At 45.7% G+C, this 16,473-nt stretch overlaps 1 protein-coding gene across 4 annotated transcripts in view; it reads right to left on the reverse strand.

Moving 5' to 3' along the window:
• The window catches only part of LOC141112118 (protein phosphatase 1 regulatory subunit 12A-like), a 38,293-nt gene extending 24,713 nt beyond the window's left edge, over positions 1-13,580 (reverse strand). For all 4 annotated transcript variants that reach the window (XM_073604586.1, XM_073604587.1, XM_073604585.1 and 1 more), the window contains exons 1-3: positions 13,264-13,580; positions 11,721-11,851; positions 1,980-2,098 (exon numbers count right to left, since the gene is read on the reverse strand). In XM_073604586.1, coding sequence (XP_073460687.1) covers positions 1,980-2,098; positions 11,721-11,851; positions 13,264-13,521 — 508 coding nt within the window. In that variant the 5' untranslated portion in view covers positions 13,522-13,580. The remainder of the gene's footprint in view (positions 1-1,979; positions 2,099-11,720; positions 11,852-13,263) is intronic.
• Between the last annotated feature and the right edge of the window lie 2,893 nt (positions 13,581-16,473).

Raw genomic sequence — 16,473 nt, forward strand, 5'->3', positions numbered from 1 at the left:
GGAGCCCTTTAAATTAGATGTGGGTAAATGGAATTCTATTTAAATAATCATCTATACATTCAGGCTGACTCACTCCTTCATGCCGAAGTGAAAGCGTTGAAAAGGGAAAGTATACTGTTATTTTAGTGAGCAATGTTAACCCTAAAATATTTTGCGCCTGATGATGTCTTCTAAGACGAAACACCTAGGGCGGGGCTAGCAGGCGTGTCGTCATCGCACATTAATTACAGGAAGTGAAAAAGGTATCAATGCCGTTCTGATGCTTGCATTTGCAAGATTGCTGGATTGTATTTTATACAATGTGAGCATGCACTTTGAGTATTTTAATAAAGTCGTTTTTACTGTACTACCCTGTGAGATTTGCTCTTCTCCCTTATATGCATGAGTAAAATTGGTAGATGCTTCCAAGGATGCAGTGAAACCGAACCTTTTGTGTTTTTAGGGTTAAACCCTATATGCGCTGTTTGACCATTCTTTACACAGTGGTCAAATTTCTCTGGTAAGGATCTTGTGTGAACACTGTTTGAGGCTTGGATCTGCTGGGTGTTTCCCATTTCTGCACTTTCACATTGGAATGAACTGGACGCATGGGATCCGAATATTTTGAGCTGATATTTGGACACAAGATGTTCTTAAGGCTGGGTTCACACCTCCGATGGATGCGGCTCGCAGCAGGGGTCCGGTGAGTCCCTGTTCTCCGTTTCAGGGACGAATTAAGGCTGAATTTTTGCCTGAATTCGGCCTTGAAACTGAACCAAAGACGCACACGTTCCTGTGCAAGCCGCTCCCCAGCCACAACGGAGATACGTGAACTGGCTCCACAGGGAGCCAGTTACAAACTCCTGTCATGAGGATTGGATGTAGGGAAACCCGCATAAAAATTGCATAGGTGTGAACCCAGCCTAAACTTTTGATATCACTACATGGGCAATACATGTCGACATTATCACCGATTTGTGGTGTGGACATTAAGACATTTATTGTTGTGATTTGTTATATATTTTTTAATAGCACTGCACTTTATTCACTTTTGTGTTTTTGTTCTTAATTTTGGTATCACAGGTTGGCAATCTAAGCACAGTAATTCCTCTCCTTCTCAAGTAAAAAAATGTTTATTTAAAAGGACTTGTAGATTATTAGAGATAAGCATGCAAGGCCTAAAATCTTCTTAAGGTGGACTATTACACTCCCCCCCCCCCCCCCCCCCCGGTACAAGTATTTTTAGCTTTTGGGGGGGGGGGGGGAGTGTAATAGTCCACTTTAAAAAGATTTTTGGATTGGCCACTAGAGGGGGTGTTCCATGGCTCACAGGAATTAATCTGCTTCCCGCTTGGCAACTTATGAGACCATATAGCAGCCACACATGGAGTGCATTTATTTTAGCAAGTCGGCCGACTCATGTACTTGCAATGTAAAGTAGCAGTAAGCCTGGGTTCATATATATGCGGCTGTGGTTTGCTGCCCTGAGTCCATTGCGTTTCTGTTCACCAGTTCAGGTGCAAACTTTTACCTAAACCGGACCCAAAAACACACAGGACCCTTTTCAAAACCGCACCGCGGTCGCCATGCACGTGTGTGAAAGCTGGTCACATTAACATGTTATGAGAATTGGATGCAGTTAAAAAAAGCATCAAATTCACATGTATGTGAACCCAGCCTCAAGCACAACTACTGTGAAGCACTGCAAAGCAGGTTCTGTGTATGTAAGAAGCAAACATGGCTTGCCAAATATACAATTAAAATATGTATGCAGTTTTTAAAGCATTGATATATTGATAAGATTACTGACACGAAGCTGATCTGCATGCATATTGAAAGGTTGTACAGTCTCTGGAATCTAAAGTAGGGATCCATAGTTTACATCAAACATCTTTAACAAACATTGCAAATCCTGATCTTACTGACGTTCCCATTTTGGCTCCATTACTTTTGACAATAGAGGTGTCTGTATACCTCCGTCTGCAAAGGTGGACACTTACCTTGTTTCTTAACCTCGCTCTTTAGCAGCTTCTCCATGGCACTCTCATGGGCCACATCCAGGGGAAGTTCACCTTCGCTATTTGCAATGGAGACACTGGCGCCCTTTGAGATCAAGTACCTGTCCAAAGAGTACAATCACACTGACAACAAAGTCATGTGTAAAGACGCAAACAAATTCCAGAAAGAAAGTAAAATATCTGAACTGGTGACAGCATTGGAAGTCAGGCAACATCTGCAGTTGGGATAAACATCTTTGAACTTGTTAGTAAGTGAAAGTAAACTGCTTATGTTAACTAAAACAGATGGTATCGAGGAAAGTTTTCATGCTAGGATCATTATATGTGGTTCTTGAGAGTTCTCAAAAGCATATCAAGTAAGGAACTTTGGCATTTCTCTGGTGTCTGTTAATTGGTCTGAACATGGTTGTTCGTTTATGTATTCTGGCACTGGAGTTTTAAAGGATGTTAGGGCTGAACTGTAGACAAATTTGGTTAGTTGTGGGTAGCGCAAGTCTACGTTTGACCCCCAAGAGGGACATGTTCCCCCACCAATACCCATGTCGTAAATTGTACTTCCCAGATCCTCCCTGGATGTCACTCACGGTGTGCTCTTATGGATAATCCACTAGGGGGCTTGTGACACCTGCATTTTGGAGGTCACAGAGTTTGCCCAACTCCAACCATAAAACAAAGAGTTCCATTTTAACCAGTACACAGGCTGATTTACAAAACCTGGAGCTAGAAGGACATAAGCAGTCAAGCCATTGCCCACAGCGACCAAATCCTTTTTCTAGTTGGAATGTAGAACCTCCGATAGGCAACAGATTCTGTTTTGTTCTAGTTTCCCTATATCAGATAAACTGCATCGGACTATTAGGGCATAAATGAGGACTAATCCTCTTATTTTTTGGGAAATGTGACGGAATGAGGCATGCAAATACCTCTGTTCTAAGAGGCTTTACTGAGCTATGCACTGATTCAAAGAGCTTTTAGCAGGTTGGAATAAATGGTTATATAGTTTTAGGCTTTATTTGCACTAAACCCCAGTAGTTCTGGAAGTGAATTTGGCTGTCTGGGTGTAAAGAAATAATTTGCATAGCTCTGCCAGCTGTCCTAAAATGATGAATACCTCTCTGGTTTTGGGGCTTGTTTATGCATGCATTATCCCTCTGAAGGTCGATCTGTGATAAAAAGCTTTTAGAAGGTGTTTGACAAGCAGCGAGGAGGCGTTATACTGCCTCTTTACCGCCCATTTTTGAAACCCTAAAAGCCTGCACCACCATATCGCAACTGCATGCATTGCACAAATAGGTCACATTCGGCAGGTAGTGCCGCAATCATTTTTGCGACCAGCATATGGCTATACCCCGTACAGCTGCTTTTGCTGCTTTGTGAGGATGGCGATAAAAATGCAGCTCAACCGCCTGTTATTACTACCCAAACCCCCCCCCTTCCTCAAGTGGAAACTAGGCCTTACTGTGCTACACGTGGATTCAGTTAGAAGGAGGTTTACATTGTTTTAGTCTCCTTACCATAACCTGTATGGGTATATGTCTACATCAGCCTCTCTCAACCTTTTTACACCAGAGAAACCTCCAAGATAATGCTCAGTTTCGGGGAACCCTTACTAAAACCAGGTCATTGGGACTCAATAGCAAAAGGCTTCTTATATTGGTGGTCGGTAAGATTAATTCCCCCATTGGTGTCATGCTGCTGACTCTACCAAGTAGTGTTGGTCCTAGAACTATCCAGGCCCCATTGGATGGGGGGTCAGCCAGCCACAGCTCAATGCAACCTCTGGAGGAACCTTTGCTTTACACAGAACCCTGGTTGAGACTGGCTACAGAAATTGCATTCCTTGCCTACAACAACCAATCAGATCCTTGCTATCATTCCCAAACATGCTGGTGTCTGACTGGTTTCTATGAGCAACACCGGCACTTGTCACTCAAGTACATTCTTCCGCCACACAATTAAAAATCATATTAAAATTATCCAAAGCTGTGGAAGAAAGTTATTTTATCCTGCTTCAGGTTATCAGGCCTAAATACAAATGCTGGAAGAAGAGGAAAGTGGAGGCATTGTCCACAGCAGCCAATGAGATGTCTGCTTTCATTTAACCAGTAATATAATCTAAAAAAGTGTTACTAAACCCAAAACAGTAAAATCAGTCTGTATATGCAATAAAGCATGCTTGTTATACACCCTGAGGAAGGGGTTATCCTCCTCCTTTTGTATAGTCCCCAAACCATCTCCTGAACAGAGCCTTGGGGGCACTATGCGCATGCTCAGCTTGGTGTATATTGTTAGAGAGTGGTTTTTTTTTTCTTTCTTGGGAGGGTGCATGTGATCAACACAGGGCCAATCAGCACTGTCCAGACAGAGGGTCGGGGGTCCTGCATCATCACTTTAATTCCAGAAAATTAGATTTCCTGTGTTTTCTAAAGCAACCAGTCAGACTCTATTTGATATTGCTAGAAATGACAGCAAAATTCTGATTGGCTGCTAAGTGTTACACCCCACTCTACCTTGGCCTAGTATCATACATCAGTCCTACAACAGTAAATTTTTACTTTGTTATGCTACATAGTTATATCTCTGGTTTAACCTCTTCCTGACCAAGTAACACATGTATGCTAGGACAGAATAATTGGGCTTTACGCCCAGCCGCCACAGATATGCGTCCACAGAGGCCTGAGGTGCATTCACTGAGCACTTCCCAGCACACAAGCCAAGCTAGCGCCAACACATCTCAGTCATGGTTTCTGATTGGGAGCCAGAACGACAGACTTCTGATCATGTGACCGCCACAGCAGTCACTTGTTCAGGAAGCCACTCTGCCTCCCTGCATTAAAGCCCACTTTAAGGGCCATGGGGAGGTGGTATGAAGAGTTTAAAGTAAACCTGGACTGGAGTCAAAGAAAGCAAATAAACACTGCAGCTGCATAGCAGCCACTTTCTGGCTTTACGGTCCTACCAGTCACTACAGTTCCAAAGATGCTGTGTGACTTTTTTTTTCAAAGTCAAAATTTGCATATAGGAAGGCAAGCTTCTACTATCCCATGTGCTTGGACATGGAGCACTTCTCTATGTAGGATCACTGTCATCAGGGTTGAAAATAAAAGAAAATCCCAAATTTTGAGTTAGCATAAGAAAAAAAATAAGATTTCTCTCACTTTGGATAGATTTCCTCTTACTTCCTGTAGTGTCTAAGGGACAGGAAGTAAAGAAAAAAAACAAAAAAACAAAAAAACAAAAACAACAACCCTACATGGGCCATATGCATATATGCGGCAGCATTGCGGTGGGCTTTAAGGCCGTGCTGCCAAATATACTGTATGTGTACAGCTGGAGCTGCTATTTTGTGCTTTGACTGCACTCCTTCGACACCCCTAGCATTGCCACTGCCCTCAAGTGACAAAACTCACTCGCCGCCCCCCAGCACTGCGACCATGCTCACGCGCTCACTCAGCAATGACATCAGCCACATGCAAATATGTGGCGGTATTGTGGTGGGCTTTAAGGCCGTGCTGTAAAATAAACTATACGTGTACAGCTGGAGCACCCCCAGCATTGCGGCCGCACTCACTTGGCACCCGCCTACCACTGCAACGGCACTCACTCGGCAAACCCCCAGCACTGTGACCGCACTTCTTTAGCAACCATAGCACTCTGACTGCTCTAACCTGGCGCCACCAGGTCAGGTCAACTACAGATTTCAATCACTGATTACAAAGGGAAGCCAGTAGGACAGGCTCTTGATCACATAAATTACTATGAATGCCAATCGCTATTATCACGTGACTGGGTAGCCCAGGAAACGCCTCCAGCGTTACAAGCCCCTTAAATGGCTAGTGGGAGGCATTAAACATGTTAAAACGTATATGAGATTTTAACTATAAGGTATCAGACGGTACTTGCTATGTAGCTACATAGTTGCTATGTTTTATTTGACCCCAAAAACAGGTTTACTATATAAAAACTCCACACAGAAAAACAGTGTATACAATTATATGAGTAAAGTACTACAGAAGGCTATTAGACCACCAGTGACAGGATGAGAAATGTTCAGCTCCAGTCTAATGACACAAAAAGGTCTAAAATCCCTGTAATTAGCAGATCACCAGGCCTGTAAAGGGTGTTGTTGACAGTAAATGACTTCAAATACCAGGCTGTCATAGGCCTGTGAAGATGTCATCCGTGCACCCCGGTATAACCTGTTACAACCACATACCAGCAATCAACTACGTCATAACCGACATTCCCTTTTAATACTTTATTCGCCAGAAACATTAACACGCCACAGTGCGCGTTGTCAATCATTTTTATTTACACCCCGCCGCATGACAACACATTGCAGTGCATTGTGCAAAATGGAGAAAAACCTGTAAAGCGTAGCTAAAGGCAAAACTTTTTATTTTAGATTTTGTTAGAATAGTAAGGGGTAAGAAACACTGTCCAGTTTCATTGCTGTGTGCGTCACCGTCACCCATCTTCCTGATCACCAAAGTAACCCGGAAACAAAGTGAAGGTACATCTAAAAATATGAGGTAAATTTTTCTTGTTCCCATGACAACTATCTAAGAATGGATTTCCCTCACACTGGAAACATATCCCCTCACTTCCTGTTGAGTCTACAAGACAGGAAGTAAGAGGAAATTGCCCCACTGTGACACAGATAGTAAAAACAAACAAATAAGTTTTAAGGGCTAGTTTACATATGCGGAGCCTTATGAAGAGTGATTCACTGCGTTTGACAGATGGTGAGGAGGCATTAATGCTGCCTCCTCACTGACTGGTTTAACCCCTAGAAAACACCACCACCAAACTGCAACCGCATGCATTGCCCAGGACTGTAGAACGGTCCTATTCATTTGAATGAGTTGCATTTGGCAATCAGTACTGTCCGCCGAGTGTGATAATGGGAATACATTTTCCCTCACTTAGGTCCCTTTTACACTGAGGCGCTTCTAAACCGGCAGTAAAACACTGACCGCTTTTGAAGAGCTTTTCAGGCGCTTTTGAAGAGCTTTCCATTCATTTCAATGGAGAGGGGCGTTTTTTTCACCGTCCTGCCAGCGCACTGCCCCAGTGTGAAAGCATTCATTGATTTTAATTGAAATAGTTTTTCGTGAGCTTTTCATGCGCTTTTTTTAACGTGAAAGCGCCTGAAAAACACCTCAGTGTGAAAGGGGTCATACAGTATGTACACCCCTGTCAGCTGCCTTTGCAGCTTAAGACCCCTTCCACACTGTGCCACCACTGGCGTCAGCGGTAAAGCAGCACTATTTTTAGTGCCAGTTTACCATCGTTTTAGCGGTGCTATTTGGGCCGCTAGCGGGGCGGTTTTAACCCCCACTAGCGGCCGAAAAGGAGTTAAATCCGCCCGCAAAACGCCGCTGGCGGTATCACAGCACTGCCCCATTGATTTCAATGGGGAGCAGCGGTGAGTTCACCGCTCCAAAGAAGCTGTTGGCAGGACTTTTTCGAACGCCCTGCCAGCGCACCTATCCAGTGGGAAAGCCCGAGGGCTTCCCCACTGGAGTGAATGGAGCAGCTGTTTTAGGGTGGTTTGCAGGGGCTATTTTAACGATATAGTGCCTGCAAAACGCTCCAGTGTGAAAGGGGTCTAAGTGGGAGCAGTTAGGGTATGGTAAAAAAAAAAAAAAAGTGTCTTAGCTGCACGTTTTTACCACTCCCCAACTGCAAAAGTAAACAAGGCCTAATCATATTCTCCACAGAATAGAGCAGTTAGTGAGCGGCTCAACCGTGTGCAACTGGAAGCCTAAAAACAAGGCCTCCTCCTACCTTACTCTACCCAAATAGGAAAAAAATAAATAAAAGATTTGGCTTTAGGCCCCTTTCACACTTGCAACTTGTCCTGTGACTTGAGACTGCAAAGTCGCATGACAAGTCGTACCCCATGATTTCCAAGGAGTACCGTTCATATCTGTGCAGCTTCGAAGTAGACCCTGCACTACTTTGGTCCGACTTTTATGCACCTTGAGGTCCATAGACCTCAGGATTACACAGGCATTACTTCAAGACGCGACTTTCAGATCATACAAGTGTAAAAGGGGCCTTGCATTTTCATGGACCATTATGTTAGGCATCCCAATTATTTTGAATGAGCAGAGAGCGCACCTCAGTATAGGAAGGAGGTGCATTTACAACCCATTCAAATGAACAGGCTGTCCAAGGCAGCGTACCCCAATGCCTGAAATTGCATGCATTCAACTGCACAGGCTTTGTGGTGGGAAATGGCTTTTAGGCATTTACAATATTAGAAGCTTTACATTGTAGGGATTTGAATTTTTTAGTAATTTGACCCAAAAAGCAACAGAATGGAAAAACTGGCTTTTAAGGCCCAGTTCACACTAGTGCAATGTGATAACCCTGCGAATCCTAGTGCAGGTTCCCGCATCGCACGTGAATCGCACAGTGGTTCACACCGAGATCTGCGAACCACTGCGGGTGTCAGACGCCCCCCAGATGGGTTCGAAGATCGCAGTGCGAACTGTGAAATGGTGCAAGAATCGGATCGCATGGGTGTGAACACCCATGCGATCCGATTTGAGTGCGGACCAAAAAAAGGGTCCTGCACCATTTTGGTGCGAATGCGATTTCAGCCATACAGTTTGTATGGTTGAAATTGCATCGCACAGACATTGCATGTGATCTGCACAGCACTGCGGCGCGAATCACATGCGATGTCTGGCATTGCACTAGTGCGAATGGGGCCTAAAAGTTGAAGTTAAGCAGCCAAAACAAAAAGCTACCAACCAACGAAGCTATAAAATGTCCACCAACACGTGCTAAAAGCAGAAACGGACTTGGAGCCCATCCAAACCCTGGCCTATCCTCCCGCAGCCCACAATGCAATGCTGGTATCTCTCTATGGGTCACTGACGTGCGCAGTTTACATTGTTGGACGCAGCGGCCACAGCACTTGATTAGGATTGCATGTTGATGAACCACCCTGTGGTGCCTGCCATTAATAATCCAGTGTGAAAACTTTCTATTACAGGGTCACCTTTAAGTGGAGTGAAGCAAATGAATGCCGATTTCTGATTGGTTAACATGAGCTTCTAAATGGTGTTTCTGCATGATGACAATAAAGGAACCCTGTGCTATTAGAACTGCTGAGTTCTCTGAAAATGCTATCTGCCTGGTAGTCACGCTCATCTTCTGGCAATAATACATTCCCTGATTCAGAACAGAGATGAGATCGGAAGTGTTTGGATCCTAATGTGAACCCACCAGGAAGCTGTCACTGTAATGGGCCAATCATAAGCAACCCGAAGCATTCAACACCTCAGGGCCAAGGTATGCAGGCCCACACCCTCGGCTGCAGATGATTGGCCCAATATATTGACAGATTTCTGTAGGGCTCACTCATTGGGATCCTGACTGGGATCCCCAAACGTATCACTTATGCAGAACAAGACATCGGGATGTATCTATTATATCCAATCGAACTATATTCAAACAAGCAGGCCCTTGCTCCACACACTTGTTGATAGATCTAAAGTAGATTATACAATCAGACTGTAACATGTATGGTGAGCCTCAAAGTAATAAGCCAACCACACACATAATAATCTAACTGTACAATTTCTGTAAGAGCTACTAACAAGTGTGTAGTGTAAAGGTCTGCCAGATTGATAGGATAGATTAGGTGTGTACTTCTATTATAGAATTTTTGTAAATCTAAAATGAGATTGTATAGTGTAAGGCTGACCACACACTGAACAATCTACTTTAGATCTACCTACAATTAGGTAGTGCAATCGCCTGCCTGGTTGGACAAATTAATTGAAGATATGTAGAACTCAATGTTATATAGTTTTGGTGGATTCAAAGTTGACTGTTCAAAGATTGTATGATCAGATTGCAACATGTAAGGTAAGGCTTGGTGGGCCATACATGGTTCGAATCTTGGCCATTAGTGGGCAGGCTGAATGTACCAAGTTGATTGATCAATCAACTTGGGTAAAACCAAGCCTGCCGGATTGGCTTGCACTTATCAGTAGCAGCTGCTATAGCCGCTAGCAATAATCACTGTCTTCTCCCGGAAGGGACGGCTTCCCCCGCCCCCCAAGGAGAAGACAATTGCTCAGCGAAGGATTTCCCTGTCAGCACTGTCTGTGTTGATGGGGAAATTGTGCAAATTTCTTGTGATTACACCCACCTTACAATCAAATTGTACAAACTTTTGTAGATCTACCAACAAGTATGTAGTATGTGGGCTTACCTGTTTGGATACAAACTAAATTGATTAGTTTAGATAGGTCCTCAAATTACAGAGAACTGGCAGACCTGAAGGCAATAGTACGGAGATTGTATAGTCAGATTGTAATGTGGGTGGTGAGCCTTTAGACCCTATACACACTATTAGATTGTCTGCAGATCTTTGTCTTCAGATTTTACCAAAACCGTGTAGTGCAAGGGCCTGCCTGATCGCTTACAAATTGAAACTCTTAAGGTTTGACCTCATATTATATGGTTTTGGTAAATCTGAAGACAAAGATCTTCAGAAAATCTAATAGTGTGTATGGGGTCTTAGGATCATCGTACAAATTGCAATCTAGCTGTACAATCAATTTTAGATTTACTAAGGACCTACCTAATCTATCCAATCAATCTGTATCCAATCATGCAGACCCTTGCACTACATAGATCTAAAGAAGATTGTACAATCAGATTGTAACATATGTGGTGAGCTTTAGAGCCACATGACAGACAGGTAACTAGCATTTTCAGAAGATCTTAGCAATGGATGCCTCCATACTGCTCTCACTCCACATTTCTTTACCTAGTAAAGGGCCGGTTCACACTACATGCAGTCAAGTGCGTTTTTTTTTTCTGGATCAAAAACGCATGGAAAGTAGGTTATATGGTTTTCAATGGCATAGTTCACACCACTGCTTGCAGTTCCAGTTCCAGAAAATAAAAGCAGAACATGCTGCATTTTTCATGCACTGGAACGCTATAAAATGCATCAAAAATGCACAAAAACACAATGAAACACTCATGTCCTTATTTAAGGTTAAGAATAAAAAGAGGGAGGAAAAAATGCACTGGACTGCATCAAAAACGCACTGGAAAGCATCAAAAACATGCATGCAGAAAAGCATCTGGAACGCATCTAGACTGCGTTTCTATGGTGTGAACTGGCCCTTAAAATTTTAGCCATTGATCACACTGAATCCGACTTTGAAATCATGCGACTTGACTTAAAGTCGCACAATTTCAAAGCCACAGGTCAGTGTGACTTGGCTGACATCTCTGCATGAAGTCCCACAGATGTCTATGCAAGTCGCACCTGAAATCGAAAAAAAATACTGCAGGGACCTTTTTTTCCCCCAAATCGGTGCGGCAACGCAAAGTCAGAGTTGCACCGATTTGAACAATTCCACTGCCAACAATAAGGTGTGACTTGGACCTGTCAAATCGCATTGCAAGTTGCACCTGTGTGAACAGGGGCTAAAGGCAGAAAGCAATAAATCAACCAAATGGTAACCGTCTGTCCCCGAACCAACCTGACTGCTGGCTAAATGCCTTTTAGGGCTTGTCATCGCTCGCTGAACAAGCCTGACTGCCTTACACTCAGGAGAACTAGGAATGCACACACTCAGCCCACAATGGACGTATATGGAAGAGTCAAGGAGGCCACAGCAAGAAAAACCTGGATATGTGTATACAATAGAGAATTGGGGGGTGCTGTTACCCCAGACTCACTGTGCTATGGGCACGAAGCCACAGGATGCGGCTGCATGGAGTGGGGTCCACCCCTCGTTATCCTGCTGGTTGACGCTGGCTCCATTTTCAACCAAAAACTGAACCATTTCGATATTCTCATCAATACAAGCCTAGTGGGGGCAAAGGAGAGAAAAATGACCAAGGATGGAATATCGAGAGACACACATAGCAAGCAATACAAACAGTATATGGATGAGGGAGGGGGGATAAAAGTAGCCGGCGGATGAGGAACATTTCATCTAAACACTAAAAGATGCCAGAGGGACGAGGAATGCAAAGAGACGGTAAAGATCTGAAGTCTTCTGCTGGCTGAGAAGAATGTGTGGTCTCCACTAGCAGCTGACTATGAAAGGATGAAACGTTTTTCTCCTAGAAATTACTGGAGGTGTGAGTGTGTGATGATGTGACGGTGGTGGCTGAATGCTACCAGATATGGAGATAAGGGCAAGTTATGGGGGCCTAGTACTAAGAACATTGTGATAGGACAGAGGATCTCGTCATCTGCGGGTCGTTTTACCAAAGACTGTTTAAAAATACGGGAGGTGAAGGTTCCCCAAAAAAAAAAAAAAAAAAAAATGGACAATCCCAGACTGGCCATATACTAGCAGATTTTCCAATGTCAGCATTGCAGATCATATGGGGAAAATAGAGAAACCAAGGGGCTCATCCTTTGGAATTTTTTTGGCACGGTGGAAAGTCTTTCCAACCAGGTCACTGTTTGGAAGCCCACTGACTGCTCCATTGGATCTCCATCCCGGGAAGGTTGGATTTCCACCCCAGGGACAAGAAGATCTATCAACTGACTAAGGCTGACCATACAAGTAAAAGGTTCTTCTTGTTCAGCAAAGTCCAGACTTCTCCATCCATGCTTAACAGTATGGATGGAGGAATCTCCCACCACTGCCTGGACTCCGACAGTCGGCAACTGCGGTTGTCAGAATACCCCAACAGCAACCATATCCTATTGGCTAGTCAACGTAAGGCTGACTTTTTCTCGCCTGGCTCCTTTGAATACTCAATGTTTGTTAGTTTCGGGAAGGCCACCCACAACTCGAAGTTTGTCTAAAGTGGCCAAATTTCGAGGAGCGTATGGGCAGCTTTAGGCGGGACTCCTGATGAATTCAACAGCACTTGGAGATAGTTAGTAAATTCCCTGGAGGTAGAAGGGACTTCTCAAATCCATGGAATGGGGGGGTCTCTGGATTTGATCGATTTAAACGTCTGGATGGATCGGATTGATACGTGTGAGCGCCATAACAGAGCACAGCAATCTGTGGCTATCGAGGGATCAAAGTCTTGTTCTGCTGTGACTGTTGGTTCCTCGATGGCACGGCGGAGGGTTACAAGACATTCTGATTCTTGTAGTCCACCAAACGTAACCTCGACGTGCACCGCCTACAATTTCCCATACAGGTCAGGATCGTATGGATGAGACCCCCGAAAAATCTGCTCCCCCAAATTCTAATCCCGGTGGCTCGTGCAGGTGTCCCCCCCCGTTCCCCGGGATGAAGGTCCCCCCTACCTGGTGCAGAGCGGTCAGCCCGTCCACGTTGGTGCCATTGATCGGGGCTCCGGCCGCCAGCAGCTCCCGAACCTCCTCCTGGTCTCCAGCCGAACAGGCGGCCATAAAGACGGCTCCCTGGGCGAAGCGGACCCGGGGCGGCCGGCGGGAGCTGCCGAGCTTCAGACATTGCTCCTTCTCCCAGTCCTTCCACCGGGTCAACTGATCCCTTCTCTTCTCCTTAGCCGAGTCCGAGCGGCCACGATCATCCGCCGCCATCTTCCGAGTCCTGCCCGGGGACAGGCGGGAGGAGGGGACCGGGAGAGGCCAGCAGAGGGAGGGAGAAAGGAGAGGCCGGGGGAGGAGACCGGAGGATGGCGGAGGGAGCGGGGAGGGGGGAGCTGTCACTGGAGGATGGCGGAGGGAAGAACTGTCACTGGAGGATGCTCCCCACCAATCCTTCTATTACTTACATGGAAGGGTTAGAGCCCCTGGAAAGGGTATTTCTCATTGGGGAGAATAATATAATAACAGAGCAGAAATCATCCAATAGGGTCATCTGATCTGGTGACAACGGCCCCCCATTCACCATGGAGCGTAGCCAGTCCAATTAAGGGGGAGATGTCACTGGAGGATGCTCCACACCAATCCTATTATTTACATTGAAGGCAACTCCACCAATCATTCTATTAGTTACATGGAAGGGTTATTTTTCATTTGGGAGAAAATTATAATATAAGAAAATATAATATTAGAGGGGGGATCATCCAATAGGGTCACCTGATCTGGTGACAACAGCCCCCAATCACCCGGGGTCATAGCGAGGACAATAGGGGGAGCTGTCACTGGAGGATGCTCCACACCAGGGGCGTTGCTAGGTCTACAAAAGTTCTGGGGCTAGAGCCCATAGCAGCGTAGTAAAGAAAGTCATACGCTTGGGCGGGCATACACATGTATATACAGTAATATACGTGTGTGTATATCCCCAGAGTGCCCCCCACTTACATCAGGGTCCCCAGAGAGCCCCCCCTCCACTTACATCAGTGTCCCCAGAGAGCTCCCCACTTACATCAGGGTCCCCAGAGAGCCCCTCCTTACATCAGGGTCCCCAGAGAGCCTCCTCCTTACATCAGAGTCCCCAGAGAGCTCCCAACTTACATCAGGGTCCCCAGAGAGCCCCCCCTCCACTTACATCAGGGTCCCCAGAGAGCTCCCCACTTACATCAGGGTCCCCAGAGAGCCTCCTCCTTACATCAGAGTCCCCAGAGAGCTCCCCACTTACATCAGGGTCCCCAGAGAGCCTCCTCCTTACATCAGAGTCCCCAGATAGCTCCCCACTTACATCAGGGTCCCCAGAGAGCCCCCCCCTCCACTTACATCAGGGTCCCCAGAGAGCCCCTCCTTACATCAGGGTCCCCAGAGAACCCCTCCTTACATCAGGGTCCTCAGAGAGCCCCCCTTACATCAGGGTCCCCAGAGAGCTCCCCACTTACATCAGGGTCCCCGGAGAGCCCCCCTCCACTTACATCAGGGTCCCCAGAGAGCCCCTCCTTACATCAGGGTCCCCAGAGAGCCCCTCCTTACATCAGGGTCTCCAGAGAGCCTCCTCCTTACATCAGGGTCCCCAGAGAGCCTCCCCCTTGCATCAGGGTTCCCAGAGAGCCCCTCTTACCTTAGGGTCCCCAGAGAGCCTCCCCCTTAAATCAGGGTCCCAGAGAGCCTCTCCCTTAAAATCAGGGTCCCCAGAGAGCCTCCCCATTGCATCAGGGTCCACAGAGAGCCCCCCACTTACATCAGAGTCCCCAGAGAACCTCCTCACCCCTTTGGGACTCCTGCAGAGACTCGGGGCTATAGCCCCAAAAGCCACCCCCTAGCGACGCCACTGCTCCACACCAATCCTGTTATTTACATTGAAGGATTAGAGCCTCTGGAAAGATTATTTTTCATTGGGGAGAATAATATAATATAATAGTAGAGGGGAAATCATCCAATAGGGTCACCTGATCTGGTGACAATGGCCCCCCATTCCCCGTGTTGCGTAGCCTGGCCAATTAAGGGGGAGCTGTCACTGGAGGATGTTCCACACCAGCACACTGCAACTCCACATCAATCCTTCTATTAGTTAAATGGAAGGGTTAGAGTCTCAGGAAGAGTTATTTTTCATTTGGGAGAATAATATAAGAAAATATAATATTAGAGGGGGGATCATCCAACAAGGTCACCTGATCTGGTGACAACAGCCCCCAATCACCCGGGGTCATAGCTAGGACAATTAGGGGGAGCTGTCACTGGAGGAGGCTCCACACCAATCCTATTATTTACATTGAAGGGTTAGAGCCTCTGTAAGGATTATTTTTCATTGGGGAGAATAATATAATAATAAGAGGGGAAATCATCCAATAGGGTCACCTGATCTGGTGACAACGGCCCCCCATTCCCTAAGTAAGGGGGAGCTGTCACTGGAGGATTCCCCACACCAGCACACTGCAACTCCACCCCAATCATTCTATTAATTACATGGAAGGGTTAGAGTCTCTGGAACAATTATTTTTCATTGGGGAGAATAATATAATATAATAATAGAGGGAAATCATCCAATAGGGTCACCTGATCTGGTGACAATGACCCCCATTCACCATGGAGCGTAGCCAGTCCAATTAAGGGGGAGCTGTCACTGGAGGATGCCCCACACCAGCACAATGCAACTCCACCCCAATCCTTCTATTAGTTACACGGACGGGTTAGAGTCTCTGGAAGAGTTATTTTTCATTTGGGAGAATAATAAAATATACTATAATATAATAGGGGAAATCGTCCAATAGGGTCACCTGATCTTGCGACAACGGCCCCCATTCACCATGGAGCATAGACCGGCCAATTAGGAGGACTGGGGGATTCTCCACAGCAGCAAACTGCAACTCCACACCAATCCTACATGGAAGGGTTAAAGCCCCTGGAAAGGGTATTTTTCATTGGGGAGAAAAATATAATATCATATCATATAATATGGGAAATCATCCAATAGGGTCACCTAAGCTGGTGACAAGGGACCCAATTCACCATGGAGCGTAGCCAGTCCAATTAAGGGGGAGCTGTCACTGGAGGATGTTCCACACCAGCACACTGCAACTTCACACCAATCCTTCTATTAGTTACATGGAAGGGTTAGAGCCCCTGGAAAGGGTATTTTTCATTGGGGAGAATAATATAGCATCATATCATATAATATGG

Source organism: Aquarana catesbeiana, linkage group LG11 (genome assembly GCF_042186555.1).
Source record: "Aquarana catesbeiana isolate 2022-GZ linkage group LG11, ASM4218655v1, whole genome shotgun sequence".
NCBI lineage: Eukaryota > Metazoa > Chordata > Amphibia > Anura > Ranidae > Aquarana > Aquarana catesbeiana.